The sequence below is a fragment of the Gadus chalcogrammus genome, chromosome 9 (genome assembly GCF_026213295.1).
Source record: "Gadus chalcogrammus isolate NIFS_2021 chromosome 9, NIFS_Gcha_1.0, whole genome shotgun sequence".
Lineage (NCBI taxonomy): Eukaryota > Metazoa > Chordata > Actinopteri > Gadiformes > Gadidae > Gadus > Gadus chalcogrammus.
In genome coordinates this window covers 5,628,314-5,651,318 of record NC_079420.1, presented here as the reverse complement: position 1 = coordinate 5,651,318, position 23,005 = coordinate 5,628,314, and the positions used below count along the sequence as shown (strand labels likewise).

Below are 23,005 nucleotides of genomic sequence, written 5' to 3'. Positions count from 1 at the left end.
TTTATTATAGGTATTTTTAGCATTATTATTAGCAGTATTATAAAACCACATTGTGCCTGGCTATAAGTATAATAAAGTATATACCCCAACATTAAGGAATCATCTTTATTGTAGGTCTAAATTAAGAGACTTTAACTTTTGTGTACTTGAAATGTATGTGGGTGTCAGTTAACAAGGGTCTTTTCAAATCAGTCCTCTATGCAGGCATTGTGCACTATGGGTTTTAATTAAGGACTAGCAGACACACCCACGTGAAACTCTTATCGTGTAGATACATACTCCATCCGTTAATGATTGCGTTTAACGCACAGCTGTGTGTGATGTGATAAAGGTTGGGAAGATGTAAGAGATGGTGGCCAGCATCACCGAATTCACAAGCTTCAACCAGGCAATACTCCACGTGTGGATGATTTATTCTAAATGTTTGTGAGTCTCTAATCTCTCCCCAACATGCTCATAAACTGCCTTCTGGCTATCCGGGTTTGACCATGCAATAACTGTATGAGACAGTGACCTTATTCTGACCAGTAGATGGCGGCATTTCCCTTATTCTGAACCGACTACTGTTTACGGAAGTCCAAATGACGTGTCACTGTGGACCAAAGCATTGTGGGAAAGACGCGTAGCTGGCAATGGTGACGGCTGATGGCGTGAACACCGCAGCTGAAATTGGCCGAATATCTCATACAGCGAATGGCATGATAAATGATATTTCAAAGAACAATGGTGCTTAAGGAAGCCCTCGTCCACCGCCTGTGAAGAAAGCCGACATATGTTCGAGGGTTGCCGCCAACATCAGGAAAAGTGGCGTTCAGTGTCAATGGACGCTTGTGCGAATTTTATTCTCCAGAGTAGGCGAACAAGTGGAGCTCGTTGTGTCTCAGGGTGGTCCAGCGGTTTGAAGTGTGGGATTGGTTTTTAACTGAAGAAACGACAAGATGTCGACCAGCAGTCCCGAAGCGGTGAAGAAATTGCTGGACAACATGCAGACGGACCTGCGCTCCCTTTCCATGGAGTGCAAGAAGAAATTCCCCCCAGTCAAAGAGGTTAGCCGGTGTGCTAGCTTCAGTGGTCCCATGTTTTAATGTATTGGTCCCGCTGACCACGTCCATCAGGTGTGACAGTCACCCCACTGCCGACGTGTTCTTCTTGTTTTGGATCAGAAACACCTGTCTTATCGTTGGTCCATCATGCGGGATCATGCAGTTAGTTTGGTGTTCGGTTACAACACTGCACGCTGTTGTTGAAGATCTAAGTTAAAGTTGAATTTAATAATAAAGTGTTGGCTAGTCAGGATGGTGACCTGATAAGACCAGAACCTACTAGGGTGGTATACAAGTGTCCTACTGACTGTTTATATCGTAGTGCATGTAGCCTTCTTTTGTTTGAGGTATGCATGTTTTGTCATCACAGGTATTGATGATTGTCACAGTGCGATATGTAGCAATGGCATTCCTGTTATGCCCTACTATTGTTGGATCTCTGGAAACAAATGCTATTGTGCAAGTTGCTTACACATCCAGCCCCAACAGGACTCAAACCTGTCTGGCCTGTGCATTCCAAGAATAGGATATTAATAATCATTGGCTTCGGGGACATTTTACCTTTTTGCTATTGCCTCACTGATGAGGCTTGTTTAAAACTAATGTTCAATTTGCAGCCTTTTTCTTATGTGCTGTAGGCCTACTTCAGATCAATCACTGTCTGACTTTACTTTATTCCAGTCAGAATTCCTTTCGATTTTAATTTCACGTATTATAAACATTGGGTGATTGTATAACAAGACAGTGCATCATGTCTAACCTCAAATAGGAATCTAGACAGCTTGAAGCCAGCTTGTGACATAGAAACTAAACTGCAGCATTTAAAATTGACTCAAAAGTATGGACTTTGCTGTAATTTGACAAAATGACTGTACAATTACAGTAATGGTGCCCTTTATTATACCATCTATGAAACAATTGTAATATAATCGCAGGATTTATGTACCACTATTCACACCTTGTTGCTCAATCGAGTGATGTAATTTAATCTATGAATCAGTGTTTTATCAGACTTGATGATGGGGTTCAAATTGCTATCCAGCTGTAAACCTCTTTTGACATGCTGTACAGACAGCATACCTCCACCATGAATAGAGTCCATGGTGGAGGTATCACAATGGACAATAACTCAAACAATGGCATTGTGTACCATAATAACTTGTTGGTTGCCAAGAAATTCGATTCAGCTGGATCCAGAGGCTATTTTGGAAATCCAGTCCTCATATATTCTATGCTGGATAATCGGTGGGCTGACCTAAAAGGGTGTAGGCGACAGTCTCTATAATGCTTGAATTGTTGTGGGCTACAGCTGTTATGAGAAATATGCCAACGTCATTCTGCCCCGTCCAGGCGTATTTTTTTTTCATGATTATATCGGCCATATTTTCGGACTTTTAACCTCCTCAGAAGAAAACGACATAATATTCTGACTTTTAGTAGTTTTTGCGTCCTTACAAAGAGCATGGCAGTCAGGTTAAAACTTGAACCTATTGATAAAGCGCACTGATTCTGTGAAATAGCGGCATGTATGTCCAAACATTGACAGCATATATTTACAGTGCTGAGGTTTTTTTGTCAAAATAAAGCTGATACCATGTACCATGCAAACAAGCCTAGGACTGCATTGTTAAAGGATGGATAGTTTCTTCAGTATCCAATAGTTGTCTCTGGTGGCTGTTATCAGAGGCCCACACAGTCTGATATGATTAATCCCAGGGTCTGACCTTACCAGAAATAGACAAATCTGACTGATTGAGAATATATCCTGCTTACTCGTGGCACTAAAGTTCCCAACCCGTTGGTCAGAATTTCCTTTCTATCTGCATGGATACGTTGAGTTGTGTGTGTGTGTCCCCTTTGGCGATAGAGGAACCTGTATACTGAAGACATTTACCTTGCTGCCTTTATTTTCACAGTAGTCGCTTCTCATGGCGGATATGTAAGCACGCCTTGTGGGGCTTTAAGGAGGGCGTTTCACTCAAGAAACGGTAGCCACACCACGGCCTGGACCTAGGTCCTTCACAGGATGTCTTTGTTTGGAGACTCCATGTCAATTGAGGCCTTTATGGTTTCGACAACCTAAGATTCATATTTATAGTTTTCGTTTTATCACAGACACATATATTGGTAACTTTTATTTTCTTTACCTTGACATGTTTCGACGGATATACTTCCCTCTTCGTCAGAAGGTTGGAAGTATATCTGTCGAAAACATGTCATGGTAAAGAAAATAACATCTACCAATATATGTGTGTGATAAAAGAAAACTATAAATATTTATCTCAAGTGTAAATACAATGAATGCATTACAACTAACCTAAGATTCAGTTGGAGTTTTTGTTGAACTCGGTTGCATTTTAGGACCGCACTTTAAAACGAGTTCAAACCCAGCTATGGTAATTCATGTCCAGGGGCGACTAATTGAAGTCTAACAGGGCAAACTGGCTGCTGGAAAATGTACTAATTTGTGTTGTCACTTCTCATGGAACTTGATATGTCTGTTTAAATACATGCACTGCATAGCCTACACTATATGAATAACCAGATAGCACCAAGTAATGTCATGATGATTCTTCCCAGAGAATAATGTTTGAGTAATTTCTGTCTTTTTAGAGTCATTTTTTCAGTGCAGTGTTTATGGGGACACTGACTGCTGATGGAATACATACATTTCGTTATTGACGGCTCAGTATCCCCAGAAAAGATGGGAAAATAATCTCCTCAAATCAAGTCAAAGCCTCAGTGGTGTAGGTAAAATATTAAAGCTCTTAAATGCTTTGATAATTTGGGTTTTCAATATTGAATTTCTGAATGTTATGTACTTTTTTCCAACCAATACTTTCTTTGTGACAACTTTAAAAGGGCAGAAACTAACACGCACAACTCAAAAATAGTATTGTACACTTTATTTAGAGTGTTTAGGGAAAGGACCCATTCCATTGTTTGATAAAGGTAGAGAGCTACCTTTATGTCTCTTGACTTTTTCTCCTTTCTGTCTATGTTGCTTTCGAGCATAGGTTATCACAAATGTGGTTGATCTTATCTAGAAACCCCACAGACTGCGCAAGCATTAGAGAGTAGCTTTGCAAGGCCTGCCAACGCCTGACTCCCATTGTTACACGAGTAACACAAACCAATGAATGTGACTTACCAATGAACGAGAAACTCAGAACCTGGGCTGACAATATGATAGGCTTTTCTTTGTTGTTGTAGTATTTCTGTCACAGATTTCAACCATCAATATTGATATTTCCCACACCCTTCTATATACTTGAATAACTTATCCCATACATTGTTTTTAAGTTATGCTATTTAAGTATGCGACACGCTGTGCTGTGTCAACTACTTTGTGGGCATTTTGTACGGAGACAGGAAGTGAGTCTGACAGAGGTTGCTGTGCTGACGTTGTAATGAGCAGATGTTGGAGACTCGTTGCTGATGTCATCATTGGCGGACTTGGCAGTGCTTACTCAGCAGCTAAGACTGGTACACACAGTATAAGACCACCAATATGACTTTAACATGACTCGCCATCAACCGGGAATTGCTTGAGGTATCGAATCATTATGTTTGAGTTTGTCCAAATTGACACAATATGGTTAAACATATAGTGGTAGAATACCATTTTATCTACCGGTATTTCATTTTTATTTTTGAATGACCTTGTCAAACATTAAAGATGTGTCCTATTACAATATGGTTGTGTTGACTGATACTGTATCAGCCAGCCTTGGGTATTAAACCTGGCTTCGCTACCCTTGGACGGGCAGTGAATGTGTTTTCTGACACATTTCTGTCGACCCGAGCGAAAGTTCTTGCTACTGACCAGTTCACAAAAGCACTGAAATAGACAGAACCTAGTGTGTCGGCTGACGTCAAGAGGAGGCCCAAGAGAACTCCAGGTCACCGAAGCTGGGCTAGTCCATGCTGTACTTTACCCTTATGAAAAGCAAATAGCTTCCCTGTGGATCCCCCCCCCCCCCCATGGTTTGTGATGGTGTCATTGTCTCGCCAAAGCTCATACTTAGTCAGACACAACATGAAAGCCATTGCTTTAGTTCAATTAAAGGCCATGTAATGTAAAAATGCTGAGTAAGTTGGTGATTGCCGAATGCAGTAGCTAGAATGATGTAGTCGTTAGTGTTTGACTAGAAACTGGATTCAATCCCTGATCCCCTGAATGTCCACAACCTCACCCATTAGGCCTAAAATTTTTTTTTGTTTGGTTCCGGTTTCCGACCGACCCTGTCAATTTATGTGCGACCCAAATTATTTTATGAGTTTTATAAAAAAAAAATATATATATTTTTTTAAATGTAATTACGTTTTGGTACAGCACCTCTATAATTACGTTTTGGTACAGCACCTCTTCATTCTGTACAAGGATGAGCGAATTTTCTCGTTTTTAAATGAAAACAACCTACCTATCATTCGCTGCCGCTGGAAAAAATAAAATAAAAAAATAAAATAAATTCCCTACCTACCCATGACCTCAACTGACAACCAACAGGAACCAAACTTTTTTTTTTTTTAGGCCTAACCTCACCCTATTCCTTAATGATAATAATAGATTCAATTTTTATAGCGCTTTTCTCACACTCAAAGCGCTTGATGTGTATCTAAATGTGTGTATCTAAATTATGTGTATCTATTTACTGTAACTCACTTGATGAAAGTGTCAGCAAAATGGCTACATTGTCAGTAGAGTCCAACTCATTTGCATAGTGAGTGCCGTTCAGGAACTTATTATTACTTCAGCATAACCTGGAGTATTATTTGGTCTCCATGCTATGTGAAGCCTGTTGGCTTCCTCAGAAGAACACATGAAAAGACTGAGGCTTTCATTATGGAAGATTAACTTTAAAGACTGTGCGGCCATTGGCCAGAGTTTGTATTAAGTCCACCAGACCTGTCTGTCGGCTGTTGCTAGGTGACCAGTGTTTTGCTTCTGATTTTTGCCCCCTCACCCTGGCTGTTCCTTATTGCTGGTCAAACAAAACACCTATGTGGTTGGTGCATATGGCCGACAAAATCAAGTTTGCCGCTGCTGTGAAGTGCATATTGTTCCTGTGCTGAGGGGCTCATGTCAAACAGCAGAATTCAATGGTAGTATTATGTTTGACCTCAATAAAAGCGCCAGGGTGACTGGAGTTCAACCTCCCTCTGACGACAGGGTTTAATTTGTTCATTGCCTTGGTCCGTCAGCGAAAGAATTAATGGATTGATGTCTGTTCCGTTGTGTCCCCTCCCTCCACTAATCTAATATATCGTCTTCGTTTGATAGTTTGGGGCCTGTGAATGAAGTTAGTTGCTTGGTAACAATGGCTCAGATTCAGGTCTGTTTTCCCCCCTGGCTGTTAAGATTAACGGCCAGTGGCTTTTGCAGCTGCTGTACTTTGCCGAGTTCATTAGCTGCCTTTGGGATGAATATGAATGAGCTTTTTGACGTTTTCCCGACAAGACATTCAGAAGGTTGAGTAGCGGACGCATACTAGGCTATTTTATGGTTATTTGACATTTTTCGATCTTGTTGTCCATCACTTTAAGACAACTGAGGCAGAAGGAAGAGGACTGATGAGAGGGTTCACGAGGGACACTGAGGGAAAGACCTTGGGCAATTACTGGCAGAGGAATCGAGAAATGGGGAATTATAAGGACAGGAATTGGAGATGTTAGGAGAGGTAATATGCAGTTAGCGATGAAGCTTCTAAGAAACAAAACGGTTCAACAGGCTGTTATTTAATAAATCATGCCTTATATAATATACTGTGGTGTATTATTCTGCGTGCCCATGCGGGTCAAGAAGATCCAAAGACTAGCTAATCAGAAGCAAAAAAACATTTCAAAAGCAAGATATACTTGAAGAAGTAACAAAATAGTGACATCTTGCCAGAGAAGACTTAGTTCGAGCTCCGTGCTTCTGAATGTAGCTTCAAAATGAAAACGCTTGTTCTACTCGCAGTGATTCATTCTCTTTAAGATGTTGATGCATCCAAGTTTGTGGTTGTTAAGAATGGTGAGTTTCTCACAGAGATCGACACCAGGGAGCCACACTTGCGTTCTTCGTGGTGTAGTGTTGCAGGCCAAAGGAGGATGTGAGCACTGCTCATGGAGGTGAAAAGATGTGATTGGTGGAGCGGGAGAGGTGTGCTGATGGGCAGAGACGAGAGAGAGGGAGGAGAGGTGTAGATTTGGAAGGAAGGTGGATGGATATGTGAAACAAAACATCGTTTGACATTCCCTGCAGTGGTTGTAAAGATTAAAACAAGTCCATGTTGACAATGACTTCGCTCTCTGTTGTTCTCTATTTTCACTTTCTCTTTCTCTGTTTGATGCTTTTGATCATTGTCATTCCTTGGCTTTCTCTCTCTGTCCGTCTGTCCGTTTGTCCGTCTGTGTTTTTGTGTCTCTCTGTCTCTCTCTGTGTCTTGCTCTCTCATACTCTTGCTCTCTCTGCACGGTTTCTCTTGACATTTCTATCACCATCTATTCCTCAGCTTTGCTCTGCAGCCAGCCAGACACCCCACTTGGGGAAGGCACACATAGCCCATGCTCAAGGCTGGGTTAGAACACTAACTAGCTTACTGGCTAGTGCCTTCATATATACCGGCATGAGGTAATGAGGAAATGAGGAGATAACCAAGCTTCTGCTGCTGTTTCCTAGCAAATTACTACAAAGAAAGACTGAAGATAATTTTGCAAAAAGGGAAGTCATTTACAGGAAGCAGAAATGGCTGGTGGTCAGCAGTACGAAATCAAAATCTGTCAAAATGATACTAAATGATACTGATACTAGCCCCCTGATAGTAGCCTCCTGATGCTAGGCCTGATGCTAGTTATGATACAAGCCACCTTATTCTAGGCCTGATACTATTCCCATGATGCTAGGCCTGATGCTAGTTATGATACTCGCCTCCTGATACTAGCCCCCTGATGCTAATTATGATACTAGCCCCCTGATTCCCCCCCCCACCCCGTTGCTAGCACTTAGCCAAAGCTAAAATTGGACAAGCTAATGAACGGCTCCTCTTTTTGTTTCTGTATCCTTCAGGCCGCAGAGTCGGGCATTGTGAAAATAAAGACGATCGCTGCAAGGAATACAGAAGTTCTCGCAGGTAAGTGTGTGTGTGTGTGTGTGTGTGTGTGTGTGCGTGTGCGTGTGTGTGTGTGTGTGCGTGTGCGCGAGTGTGTGCTTGTCCGGGTGTGTGGAAAAACATCCCTGTGGTTTGTGGAGAGAGATTAAATGAATACCGCTTCTCACGGTCAAGTCTCTCTCTATCCTGCCCTCTCTCTCTCTTCTGCTCTCTATTCCTCCCTCAGTCTCTGGTGTTCGCTGTCTTTCTCACACCAAGTTTAATTTGCACTTGAAATCTAAAGAAAAGGACTATAAAGAATTGTACAGATATATTTCAATACAATGATTCTGCAGGGTCCTAGATTTTTTTCTTAACCTATCGAATGCTCAATGAATAGCTACTAGTACCTAGTATCTGGGACCAAGTATTTACTTTATTAACCTGTAAAGGTTAAACGTTCACACCAAAAGCGATGTTGTAATAAAAGTAACCACCCTTTATTACAACATGCATTGAAAATAATTCACCAACACTGCAGAGGATGTGTTTTATTGACATTTCGAACTCGTGACGGCTTTACACATCTTGTATAGGATCCGTATTAGACGGAGCCAATTGAATGTGCTTAGTGCTATGGAGACATCAGAGGACTGCTAAATAAACTAGACATGGTGCTATAGCTCTCTAAAGGTCTAGAGAGAGGGAGCAGCTTCACAGTGTCCTTTATAAAACGACCATATCCACCGCCACTCGCTATGCCCCTATACAGCAGGGAGATTTCTTCTATGCTGACATGTGGTCCAAGGATAGAGCTTCAAAATTGTTGCGCAAGCAGCATTTCAGACTGTATGCTGAAGTCGTGTTGAAAATGGGAATACGGATGCTTCGGCTTACCCTTATCAATCTGACGCTGACATTTGTGTGTGTGTGTGTGTGTGTGTGTCTGTGTTTGTGTGTATGCACCTATCTGTGTGTCTGTATGTGTATCTGTGTGTTTTTTGTTTGTGTTTGTGTGTGTGTGCTTCCATTTGTCTTCGTGGGAGTGTGTCTGTTGTGTATGCTTGTGATTATGCATGGATATGTTTGTCTATGCTTATTTGTGTGCGTGTGTGTGTGTGTGTGTGTATATTTGTCCGTATGTGCGCGTTTGTATGCATGTGTTTGTGTGTGTGTGTCTATGCGTCCATGTGTGTGCGTGTGTGTGTTTGTGTGTGTGCGTGTGTCTATGCGCGTGTGTTTCCCGCTGCAGCTCTGAAGGAGAACAGCTCGGAGGTGGTGCAGCCCTTCCTCATGGGGTGTGGCACCAAGGAGCCCAAGATCACCCAGCTGTGCCTGGCCGCAATCCAGAGGCTGATGACCCACGAGGTGGTCTCCGAGGTGGGTCCCCAAACCAGCACAACGTCCACGCAGAACCACAGCGAGCTCCCGACCCTGGCTCTTCTGCAACCCCCAGGGAGTTGGCCCTGCCAATATGCCCTGTTCATATCCTGTCTGACGCGATTTTAGAACTAAATATGTTAATCTTATCTAGTGTGTTGTGGCTTAAAGCCTTTAAAGAAAACCCTGCTTTTCAGTCTTCTTTTTCTGTTGGCTTCTCAAGGGCTGCAGACACTGATGTGTTTTCTCAGCGCTCTCCTCCTACTGGCCCTTGTAGGGTGTGGATAAAAATAATAACAACACATTTAATAGCTGGCTAATTTGAAGGATTTGAGGGTTTTTGCGTCTGGTCATACACCAATTATGGGAATCAACGTGTGACCTTTCCCCACTTCAACGGCTGATTAATTGAGCCCAGTAACTCTCTGAGAGTTGTTGTCTCCGTAGAAACGGCAGGGTTGTGCTGTGTTAATGCTCAGCCGAGGACTTATGGGTCTTTATTCTGTGCTCACTGAGCTGGCCCTGTGCTGTGGGTTTCAAGGCCTTATTCGCTTTGGGCTAATATGACGTTTTCAAAACAGGATGACTCCAGTTGAAAGGGCTGAACACTTACTTTTTCTCCCTGCAGTCCGCCCTTCGATAGCTAGCCGACTTGGATAAAGCTTAAACAGACATTTACATTTTCGAATGACACTTTAGTCATCTTGCAGATGCTTATTTTCCAAAGCGTTAGTCTTTGAGGCTCTGTGTTTTGGATTACAACCAAAATGAACGTTTTATGATGTGCTAACACAACCGAACCCTACTATAACGTAGTGCACTGCCTCTCTGCGGTAGAGGGTCTCGTAACCAGCTGCAGATGTTCCGGCCAGGGCGGGGAGGGAAGCGTCAGAGGACTTGGTTGTACACAACCAATGAACATCCATCATCAGCAAGATTCTTCAGCAAGGCTTGTAAAATGATTCCAAATATGTCAAATACAAGGTCCATTGCAAAAAACCAAAAGATTTATGTAGCACTTAGCTGCATGCAAAATATAAAAACAACGCTGGTTTGTCGTGATCCACTCTCTTTTCCAATGTGCGCCCTCCTAGGAACGCCTATAAGACCTCCTTTTCGTGTGCAGTATGGTTGTTTACAATCCCTGATTGATGTTAAGCAAAAAGTCATGTTCCACCCTGACTTTGACCGACCCACAACAGGCCAGCACCTCAAGCCTTTGTACCTGACTAGTCAGTGAGATAGCAAGAGAGGCTTCGGGGGGGTCCATCCGTACACAAGATAACACAACGAAAAGCATTCAGATGGCTGTTTTTGACAGCAGGAAGGCATGGCCTTGCAGTCATCGGTCGAGGCGTTACCCAGAATCCCCAGGCATACCGGATAGACCCGGGTCCCATCTGACCGTGATCGATTCGCATGCGGTCCTGCCTGAGGGGGGTTCAGTCTGATAGTTTGTTATGAGGACGACACAGCCATTTATTCTCTCGTCTCTCGTCTTAAAAAACAACCAAAGCCCCAGAGGAGTTGGTTTCATTGGGTTAACAGAGCAGAAGATGCGACGGTTTGATACCGAGCGGCTCTGTAGGGCTCTGTGATGAAGGATCTGCAGGGCGGTAGGCTCCGAGCTGTAACCGCGCTGACGTATGTTATCTCTTTACGTCGCCACAGCATGGAAAACTACCACTAGGATGGACAATGCAGTCGTTGGCAGACACTTTTACCCAACAAGTCTTGTATTGATTCGGAAAGATGTAGTTAATACGATAGTAGGGGCATGGCACCTTGCTCCTGGAGGCCTATGGGTAGACACTGGGGTGCGAGTCGAAATCCCCTGAACCACCAACCTCTTCTGCCCCCCCCCCCCCATAACCCATGTGCCATATGGTTCATAAAGTATATTTTATGATTTTGTTTTCTCGGATGCATTCATCGACTGATGATCTTCTTTTAATATGGAGATTAGTACAGATGGCTGATTCGTCGCGGGCACTGCGTCTGACGGTGAATAATTCAACTTAAACGACAAACCGGTGAAGCGTGGGGGGTGTGGAAGCCAGGGTGATGCATGGTGGCTCCAAAGTGGAAAAGTTTTCTGACGGCTTTGGATAAGTAGCAGGAAAAGACAACCCGCTACAGACAAACGCCCTCCAGACTGCAGGGATACGAATCAAGACTGCAGTGGCTTCATAAGAACACTGTGTAGGTACCTGTCTCTTGCCACCCCCACCCTGTATTGTGGAGGTGTTGATGCTGTGCCACTGGGAGGGATAGTGTGTGCCTGGGATTGGCTGTGGTTGTGCCTTGATGTCATGGCTCGGTAGAAGTACAGGGCGCACGTTATTAATCCTCTAGAAGGAGGACATCACTGAAGCCTAAAATCTCTGAAAATGATATATTTTGTATGTGTAGGTTTTTCATACCACAACGGTTGTGTACCATTAGAGGACTTTTCATGCACAGTTGCTTTATTTAAGAATGTCATTGTTTTATCTTCCTGTAAACAACATATATACAACGAGTCCAATGCAACATTGTCCCCGTTCATGCAGCCCTTTTTAAGACATCCAAAGCGCCTCACATTGTGTGTGTGTGTGTGTGTGTGTGTGTGTGTGTGTGTGTGTGTGTGTGTGTGTGTGTGTGTGTGTGTGTGTGTGTGTGTGTGTGTGTGTGTGTGTGTGTGTGTGTGTGTGTGTGTGTGTGTGTGTGTGTGTGTGTGTGTGTGTGCGTGCGTGCGTGCGACCCCTCATCCACTATATGTATGAATATGTGCAGTGGCTCAGCCACTCTGTACAGATTAGATGATCTGGTGGTGCTATCGCTGGCTGGTGTGTCACGCTTCATGCCACCGAGAGGAGAGCATCGCAGAGGGTGGCGGCTGGTGTTGTCGGAGACGGTCCCCGTCAACACGTAGCTGACCGGTTTTAGCCTGCAGCGCCTCAGCCGTACGGAGACGCGTGTCGACGTCCGCACTTCAGCTGGCCCCACCAGCTGGTCCTCTTGTGCTAGGATGCTGCAGCTGTTGCTGCTGCGTGTGTGTGTGTGTGTGTGTGTGTGTGTGTGTGTGTGTGCGTGCGCGATACGTATCACACGGTAAAAACAAAGGAAGGGAGAAAGGAATAGATACGACTGCTTGTACCACCACCGCACGCGCTAGAGATTCCCTTAAAATGCTACAGAGAACAAGCAGCCTGTTTACTTCGTCATCGATCCTTTGCATCTGCTGTGGAGGCATTTGTGTAGCCTAAAGGTACACTATGTAACATTGGCAATACTCAATACTGTGTGTGTGTGTGTGTGTGTGTGTGTGTGTGTGTGTGTGTGTGTGTGTGTGTGTGTGTGTGTGTGTGTGTGTGTGTGTGTGTGTGTGTGTGTGTGTGTGTGTGTGTGTGTGTGTGTGTTACAGGCGGCAGCGGGGAACATCATCAACATGCTGTGGCAGCTGATGGAGAACGGCCTGGAGGAGCTGAAGCTGCTACAGACGGTCCTGGTTCTTCTCACCACCAACACCGTGGTGCATGACGAGATCCTGTCCAAGGTGACGCGCGCACATGCACACACACACGGGCACATTCATACATGCATAGACATTACGGCTGAACGGCTAATCAAATACAAATCGAAATCGCGATGTTATTGAACCTGGTATGCAAATCGCAATCATTTGCATACCGGTGCGCTGCAAAAATAAATGAATAGTGATTTGTTGTCGTTACTGACTGGAAATCAGTATGAATCATTTATTTTTATTTTACAATTCAATAGTTAAATAAAGAAGTTTATAATATAAATTAATCTCAACACATCGGCCTGGCCTAAAGGGAAGAGCAGTTTTTATGTTGACTGCTAAAGAATGATTTATACATTTTTTGGTGAATAATACACAACATAAGGAACTTAATAAATTATAAAAATCGCACATTAAATCGCAATCGCAATATTGGTCAAAATAATCGCAATTCGAATATTTCCCCAAATAGTTCAGTCCTACATACTGTACACACACGCACAATCGCACATGAATAGACATACATACACAGACACACACACCAACGCATATGCATACACATACACAAGTGAATGCATGCATGCCACACTTTTCGTCCGTGCCCTCTACTCTTTCACGTTTCCTTTGTCTCGCTCTGTCTTTCTCGGTCTCTCTATGGCTCTTGCTTACTCTCATTCACATACACACACATACTTGTAGGTCTAGACAATTAGTAACCTTAATTGCCATCATCATTCTTACCTCAGTGACATTCCAATAGTACACACACGCACACGCACCACACACACACTCGCCCCTTTTGGCTGGTAGTCAAACAGCCTGGCAATTCTACACGGTCATTCCACACACACACTGCCTTCGTGGCTCACACACACACACACACACACACACACACACACACACACACACACACACACACACACACACACACACACACACACACACACACACACACACACACACACACACACACACACACACACACACACACACACACACACACACTCTGCATTAGCTTAGCAGGCCGCACTACAAGGGGCTCACCCTGCCCTTGTCCCCCTCCCCCCCCCCCCCAGGCCATTGTTCTGTGTTTCCGGCTACACTTCACCAAGGACACCATCACCAACAACACGGCGGCCGCCACCGTCCGGCAGGTGGTCACGGTGGTCTTCGAGAGGATGGTCGCCGAGGACGACCGGTTCAAAGGTCAGCGTGCGCCGTCGTCTACACACGCTCGGTTTCTCTTTGAGTTTTCCTTCAAGTTGAGGTCAGGGGGTGACGATATTGAAGTCTGATTTGATTATCAGTCTTTGAGCTGGTGCTCATGGAGAACTGTGTATTCAAAGGTTTTGTTTCTGTTCGTTACTTTTTAATGTTCAGCTGTTTAGACCCGGCCTTCCTTGTCCTCAAGTAAAGGAAGCCTATCCACGGTTGCCTACAGTCGGCCTGTGCACACTAGGGCTTGAACCTGGGCCATTATTCTGCTTCTGATAGACACAGGCTGGGGAATGGAGGGGTACGATACTTAAAAATTATTCGGTCTCGGGGGCTATTCCCCACTAATCACTTCGCCTTCGGCGAAGAATTGTTTTAGTATATATTACATGTCAACACTCCAAAAATAAACACGATAACACTTTTTGACGGGGTTTATTCGTTTTCATCAGCGTGACGAGATAACCGTCTCGCAATATCCCGGGTTTGAGATCTTAACCTCGGGATATTGCCCAATATCCCGAGATAGTGAACCAATCAAATTGCGCCATCTTAGGAGGTTCACGTGTAGCATATTCTTAACACAATTATACAACAGCGAGATCAAAATGGAAATTAAGAGACTCCCTCAGCCCAAACTAATACGATTCCACCAGCATGCGGTGTAATTGTCGGCTGTGTGTGCACACTATGTGTTTGCGTGTGTGGTTTTGTGCACCACCACAATTCACAGATGATAGACTTCTTTTCTTCCGTGTTTTTGTTGAAGTGCATAAACAGAACTCAGGATAAATAAGTAATTTACTGCCAGCTGTGTTGCCTCCCTTCTCCAGCTAGGCCCTCTCTATCTCTGTCAATATCTGACCTGTCTGTCAATATCTACCATGGAACACACACACACACACACACACACACACACACACACACACACACACACACACACACACACACACACACACACACACACACACACACACACACACACACACACACACACACACACACACACACACACACACACACACACACCTAGAGCTCCTCTCCTCCTCCGTCCTGTGACTCAAGTCTTGACTTTAATGCATACATAATGAGGCGCCATGTATGTTTTGTTGGCCTGTCCTCCTCGCCCACTTTGAGCTTCCTGGTGGAGGAAGCTACCTCGAGCGCGGAGGTAGACATTTCGGGGCTCTCATGGTTTGTCTCCAACCGGGGAAAATTGCTCACACAAATTATAGTTTTGAGGTGGAGTGGACAGGAATGGTTACTCCTCAAATGATACAATAAAAAGTACAGCAGGAAATGAAACGGGCATATTGTCAACCACTCTCTGAGTTATGAGACAAATCTTGCCGCACCATCCAAAAATATTGAAGTATTAATTATTTATTATTATAAGAGGGAACATTTCAAAGATAATCAGTGTGTGTGAATTAGTGCAAGGGGTTTCAATACTCTTTGTTTCGGCGTGTTGTTTGCTCCGATCTCCAAGTTTGAATGTGGGTGTCTTCACAGCCATGTGTTTGCAGCTGTGTCAAATCTGACAGACAGCCCACGCCGTCCTCCATCTTTTGTAGTCCATCTCTCCTCATCTTTTGTAGTCCGTCTATTCAGCTCCTTACGCCCCTTCTCCCGTTCATCTATTTGATCTCATCACTCATCCTTCAGCCACCCATCCATCCATGCTGATCCAACCGCAATTAATCTGTCGTCAGAATTCCTCCATCCATTATTCCTTTTCCAAATCTCTCTCACTCTCTCTTTTCTCTCTCGCTCTCTTTCCTCTGTTTAATTTAAATGTCTGTATTGGCATGGGAACTTAGACCATAAAAAAAGTTAAAGTTAAAATACCATCAAAATGTTAAGTAGTCTACTATGAAGAGCTATTAAAACTAATAAAGCTACATCTAATATCTCCCTCTCCCCTCTCTCTCTCCCCCACATGACCCATTCCCCATGTCTCCCTGTCTCTCATCCTCTCTCGTCTCAGGTATCATGGAGCAGCCCCCACCCATCCAGGGCAACACCAACAGGCGGTCCGTCAGCACACTCAGGCCCAGTGCGAAGGACGCCTACATGCTGTTCCAGGTACAGCCACCAGGGGGTGCCAGCTCTCCACCTCACTTCAACATTTCTATAATCCGTATTTTTATCAGCAGAGGGAGTCATGTTCATTGAAGCCAAGTGTGTGCTACCATTCGGAAATAGTCGCTGATTGCCCTCTTATCATCACAAAAATACAGTATAGCAATGATTTCTGCGGGTTATTGAGTGTTTCCTCAATGACACAGCCTCTTCAAAAGAGTGAGCCTTTTAATGTTTTATTACGCTTTGCACAGCATAATAAATGATCAAAGAGACCCAGATCAAACCATGAAACTTGACACTTAAATACTGTAGCTCTCTTAGACACTTCAAGACTGTAGGTCTCCTCCTCACATATAAATCTTCCCAGGCCTAATTAATGTGCGTGTGATTGAATGTGGCTGTGCGTCATTGCGTGTGTAGGACCTGTGCCAGCTAGTGAACGCAGACGCCCCCTACTGGCTGGTGGGCATGACGGAGATGACCCGGACCTTTGGCCTGGAGCTGCTGGAGTCCGTCCTCAACGACTTCCCCGAGGTCTTCCTACAGGTAGCTCACGGCTGCCCCCACTTTGAACCTCGTGATGCGACAAGCGCTTTAATTCACTGATCGGCGACGGATACAGACTATATGGAATGATCTTTGTGCATCGTTTTCATCAATGTCACATAAACTCGGAGCATTCTTTTATTTTGGTTACACTGGAGCCATTTTAAAGGTTGTATCAGCAATGTTGGGTGGCGTCACTTCTGTGGGTATGGGAAGTGAGATCCCAAACAGACGGAGCCAGCTCGTCCCTCCCGTCCACGTTTGGTGCATCCAGTAAAAACTGTCATGAACGCAGCGCAAAACTCCCCAACACCCATCCCTTGTCAGTAATTGGTTGCAATACTAGTTATTCTGGTTTTGAGCGGTCGGTAGTACCATTGGTTTTTGTGTGCGATCTCTGTGCATAGGCTGCCTACAGAGACGTGTTTTGGGGGGGGCAGCAGCAGCAGCAGCAGCTACCGGATCGTGAGGAATGATCGGATGCATGTGATAATTTGTGTTTCGGCCTAGAATCGCTGATACAACCTTTAAGGCATCGGTCATAATTAACACTGAAAGTCTTCTGAGAGTTGAATCTCGATGCATGGGTGCAGCTCTGGTGGGTCATTAAAATAAATAAATAAATAATCACAACCTCGGCCTGTCGTGTGTGTCCCTCTCCCAGCACCAGGAGTTCAGCTTCCTGCTAAAGGAGCGCGTCTGCCCCCTGGTCATCAAGCTGTTCTCCCCCAACATCAAGTTCCGTCAGGGCAGCAGCAGCGGCGGCGGCGGCGGTGGCGGGGGCAGCTCGGCCACACCGCCCCCCGTGGAGAAGCCCTACTTCCCCATCTGCATGAGGCTGCTGCGCGTGGTCTCGGTCCTCATCAAGCACTTCTACAGCCTGCTGGTGAGACGGCCACTGTCGGGTCCAGACATGATGTCTTATTTGTATTTGTGTCCTTTTTTTTTGCCTTTATTTATAGCAGGAAGTCTTATCGCGTTTGGGAACTCTTTTCCAAGAGAGACCTGTATACATTTAGCAAAAAAGATAAAATCTACAAGATACATGCTCAAACAAATAGATGAAATGCATACAAACATACTTAAAAACACTATAACTCGTACACTAAACATACTAATACAATGTTATATTGAGTATTGTATAATGTAAGATCAGAAAAATGTGGAGGGGGTTGTTGAAGAACGTTAGAAAATGTCAAAACAATTTGTGTGGAGGATACCGCCAGTCTCACATCAAGATTGTGAAGTTCAAATCCTATCGACCGTCAGATTTAGTAGGGGTGGCCACCCCCGCCACCCAGACCACCTGCATCGACTCAAACCAGCTGCCTTCAATGCTCCAGGGGGGATTTATTTACAGAGGGAGGGAGGGAGAGAGTGAGAGCGAGAGCGAGCGATAGACGACGTGTGATTAGGTGTGAAATGGTCCATGGCTCATTGGACGGTTCTCGGGCTTCACGGTGATTATGCAGGGGCAGCAAGCGTACAGTCGCCGCGGTGTCTGCAACTTGAGAGGGAACTGAGCCGTGCGTTGTGTGCTTGTGTGTGTGTGTGTGTGTGTGTGTCTTTGTCGCAGGTGACAGAGTGTGAGATCTTCCTGTCTCTGCTGGTGAAGTTCCTGGACGGAGAGAAGCCCCAGTGGCTCAGAGCGGTAGCCGTCGAGTCGGTGCACAGACTGTGTGTTCATCCACATCTGCTACGGTGAGCTGCAGGGGACAATTGAAACGGAACTAATCCCTTATTGTTATTGGCTGGGCTCACGGGCCTTATTCACCTGGCGGGCGGGCGTCTGGTTTCTAAACGATAGCTCGGTGGGGGAATTAGTGCGAGAACCGAGATGGAACCAAGATGGCCACTGGGGGAATAAGTCCCACTTGTTGGTCTTGACGTTGTAGCGGGAACCGTTCCCAGTGAGAATCAACAAGATTAAATGAAAAGGGAGGAGATCCATAAATGATGCATTCGGTCAGTTGTCCAAAAACTGTGAAAAATCGACCAAACACATGTCTTTACCCTTATTTTTTTTATATATACCGGTATTGTGCATACAAAGAAAAAAGCGAACTCACTGTGAGCTGGATAACTTTGGATAACGAGAGGAGATGACTATAGTGTTGAGCGTCGTGCGTGTCGTCTCCAGGTCCTTCTGCCAGTCGTACGACATGAAGCCCCACTCCACCAAGGTGTTCAGGGACATCGTCAACGCCCTGGGCTCCTTCATCCAGTCCCTCTTCATCACTCCCAACGCCGGGAACCCCGCCGCCGCGAACACAGCCGCAGGTCAGACCCAGCACCCCCCCCTGTACCCGGACACATCCCCTGGTGCTTGTCTGAGTAGGCATGATGTCTAGATAGGCCTTGAAAGAATGTTGGAGGAGCCGTTTGGAATTTGGTAATGAAAGTGTGGATCTGTAGAGTGGAGTTCTTTATCTTTATGCTGCATTCTTTGCGCTGCATTCTTTACTTCAATTCTCTCCTTCTATGTGAACTTGGTTATACGTTTTTGTTCGATTTTCCAGCGTTCTGCTTTGATTCTATGTACTTCTCTCAAACCAAACGTGTGTGTGTGTGTGCGTGTGTGTGTAGGCGCTGCCGGGGCCCAAGGTGCCTCCCAGGGGGCGCCCGGGTCTGGGGTGGCGGGGAGCGGGGTCCCCACCCAGGCGGCCTTTGAGTACCGGGGCACCTGGATCCCCCTCATGAACGTCAGCGTGCAGGGCAGCGCCAAGGCCACCTAGTAAGCATGGTTGACCCGTCTGTCTGTTAGGGCTGCACAATATATCGAATTTTTATCGCACGATGACACGTAAAAAAAGAAAAAGAAAAACGAATCGAGCCCCGCCCATGCAGTATACGCTCTACCTCTGCTGCAAAGCATAACCAAGCGCTCCCTGTTCACATGTCTGCGACTGCGTGATCCATCCTGCACACAGCGGCGCGAAGCCTGAAAAAGCAGGGGGGGCTTGGCCTGGCGGCAATTTGCCGCTGAGCACAGTGTGTGGCTCCTTCCACTAGGGGGTGGTAGAAATTCGAACGATTTTTTTTACAATGAATAATCGTGGTAAATCGTGATATCAATATTGATCAAAATAATCGTGATAATCATTTTGGCAACAATCGTACAGCCCTTCTGTCTGTCTGTCTGTCTGTCTGTCTGCCTGCCTGCCCTTTCTATCAGATTCACAGGGTTTCATTGGCATTCTCATTGCCAAAGCACAAACATTTATTAATCAAAATTTAAAAAGGAAATAGTCCAAAAATCCAATGCATTTTCCCTCACTGTCTTTCTCTTTTATAATTATCATTCTCTCTCTGCTAAAGAGTGCTTATTAGCTGTAATTAGGACCAGTGCCAGTTTAGAGAGAACATGGGTGTAATTGGTTATCACAGAAGGTTGGATAATAGGATATATCTCAACGTGAACACATTGATTTGACCTTGATCAGACTTTATTCAGTTTGATCCCTTTTCGTCAGCTAGGATAAAGTTTTTACTAATGAATTGATTTGGCACATAAATAGTCATTGCTTGCTGTTTGCTAAGTGCTGATCTCAATGTATTAATTCCAAGGTTGTACCTAGAAAATGCATTAGTAGCAAAGCATTTTCTGCTACCAGGATACCATAGACTTGTTATCTAATACACAAACATGTATTTCCTTTTAACTGTGTTCTCTAAGTCTCGTATCTGTCGTGTTAACAGACACTTTAACTCAACCTTAATACAAACACGTACTCATTTTGACTGAAGGACAGAAAACTTGACTTGTCGGCTTGTTTTCATTGCATTACTGTTATGCAATACAGTAATACAGCCCAGTGCACTAATAAGATAAAGCAGAAAATGTTTCCGTTCTCAAGTGTATATTATTATGTGTTTCTCCAACTAAACCGGCAATTCAAATCCAACCATCCCACCATAGGGCATGAGAGGCAACCCAAAGCCCAATTTTGCTTTACATACGCATGAATACTATTTAAAATACATTTCAAGAAAATACAATAATTTGTAAGAGAATTGTAAAGTTATATATGCCAGTGCAAACACATATTTTAATGCAAAACTAAAAAGCCTATATCGGTTTTGAGTTTCGAGAGCTGCTTAATAATAAAAAGATAAAGTATTTCTGTAGCATCTTTCGGAAGCAGGAGGCAATAATAAAAAAGACTTAACGGACAGCATAAATGAGACGACTGGTAGTAACTACTACAATAATAGACGTGACGCAGATGGACAAAACATCACACAGTAAAACGTCTTCTGAGAAAAATAACTCATTCTTTGGGATCCACTCTTTCCATCGACCGCATTCGATCAACACGGACCCGTGCGAAACCGGACCCCTGCCCCAGAACCGGTCGTGGACCGGTTCTGGGGCAGGGGTCCGGTTTTCGCACGGGTTCTGGGGCAGGGGTCCAGTTTCGCACGGGTCCACGACGGCCCTCCGGTGTCCCCCCCCCTCGAGGTTAACCCCCGTCTCGCGTCCCCACAGCCTGGAGATGCTGGACAAGGTGGAGCCCCCCTCCATCCCCGAGGGCTACGCCATGTCGGTGGCCTTCAGCGCGCTGCTGGACCTGGTGCGGGGCATCACCACCATGATCGAGCGGGAGCTGGGCAGGGAGGAGGAGGAGGCCATCCAGCACCGGGAGGTCCACCCCGACAAGCAGTGGAAGCCCCAGCCCGGTGAGCGGCCCCGTGACACCGCGTCTCTGTCTCTGTCGCGTCTTAATGGCTCGTGTTTAAGGGGCCAGTGTGTTATCTCCGCATTTGAGGCATTTGGTTGCTTGCTTTTCGTGTTTTTTTAGATTTGATGACCGTTTTGTGTTTTTAAATGCGTATTATTTTATGTTTGGCATTTATATAGCCTTTGCTACCTTTCTTTATTATCTGTATTTAAGGCTGTGTTTTTACTTTATTTAATTTCTATTCTGTATGTGAATTATTATTATTATTATTGGATCTTGAGCAGAGAAATGGGAATAACAATATCCTTCTCCATTGATTAAGTATTATAGTGTAATCTTAATCATACGCAGCCGTCGCAGTTATTACCAATTTGCTCATAATTTACTCCACTGACATTGCATACATTGTCAGATATTGATGGTATGAAATGAATGCATGGTGTCTAACTAAGCCACATGGTCTGCAAGGATTTTCGAATACGAATTGGGAGCGCAAGCACCCGTCTGCCCCCCAGTGGCCAAAACAATTCCTGCATTCCTGAACAATGCTCTGTTCCATACTCTGTTCCATACCACGTCGAATGAAGAAAAACTGCTAATAACGAATGAGTTGCAGCCATTCTTCTGCGGTACGGGTTCACAAAGTCACATGACCATAACCCCGCTGTCGCGTCGGTCTCAGGCTGCCAAGAAGTGAGGGAGGAGATGGTCAGCGCCTGCTGGTGCGGCCTGCTGGCGGCCCTGTCCCTCCTGCTGGACGCCAGGTACACACACACACACACACACGTACACACGCACGCACGCACACACGCACGCACACGCAGACAACACAGCTTTGAAACGCACCGTTAGATTATATAGGCGTATAGACGGTAGGAACAGTATATAAACAGTTAAGGATATATACAGTGCATTATAAGAGAAGCACTACAGTACATACAAGATATTAGTAAATAGGTCGGATATGAGATAGTATAGAGAGTAGGGCTGGGTAAATAAATATCGATTCATCAATGCACTGCAATTGAAAAAAAAGTATGCCTAAATGTACATGCCCTTTTACATTTGTCCATGTTATGATTATTACTTTTATGCTGCAAGTTTAGCTCAGGAACAATACTATACAATGCTGCATTCTCTTTTAGCTAGTTAAAGCATAATGATTGTTAATTCATTTTGAAATGGTTAATTCTAAATAATATTTAGGTATTTTTGTCATCTGCACGCATTATTGAATCGATATCGAAGCAATTGGATCAATATCGAATCGATATCGACTCGAATGAAGATCTAAAGAATCGAATTGAATTGTGGGGGACCTGGCAATACCGTACTCTAGTAGAGAGTAAATCAACGTGGTTGTACAAATGCAGTGTGCGTGAGTATGCACACACACACTGCAGATGCCGATGGCCGGTATCACTTAAAAGGTCCCTCCTACAAATTATGTAGCTGTTTGTACCATCAGCTCCA

The 23,005-nt window shown here is 44.7% G+C and overlaps 1 protein-coding gene across 2 annotated transcripts in view; it reads left to right on the top strand.

Moving 5' to 3' along the window:
* The first annotated feature begins 587 nt into the window (after positions 1–587).
* Positions 588–23,005, top strand: part of LOC130388715 (protein MON2 homolog) — a 45,138-nt gene continuing 22,720 nt past the window's right edge. For both annotated transcript variants that reach the window (XM_056598194.1, XM_056598193.1), the window contains exons 1-13: positions 588–1,046; positions 8,095–8,158; positions 9,369–9,496; positions 12,903–13,034; positions 14,081–14,210; positions 16,207–16,304; positions 16,725–16,850; positions 17,515–17,736; positions 18,427–18,551; positions 18,991–19,130; positions 19,437–19,584; positions 21,340–21,530; positions 22,215–22,296. In XM_056598194.1, the coding sequence (XP_056454169.1) occupies positions 939–1,046; positions 8,095–8,158; positions 9,369–9,496; positions 12,903–13,034; positions 14,081–14,210; positions 16,207–16,304; positions 16,725–16,850; positions 17,515–17,736; positions 18,427–18,551; positions 18,991–19,130; positions 19,437–19,584; positions 21,340–21,530; positions 22,215–22,296 (1,694 nt within the window). In that variant the 5' untranslated portion in view covers positions 588–938. The remainder of the gene's footprint in view (positions 1,047–8,094; positions 8,159–9,368; positions 9,497–12,902; positions 13,035–14,080; positions 14,211–16,206; positions 16,305–16,724; positions 16,851–17,514; positions 17,737–18,426; positions 18,552–18,990; positions 19,131–19,436; positions 19,585–21,339; positions 21,531–22,214; positions 22,297–23,005) is intronic.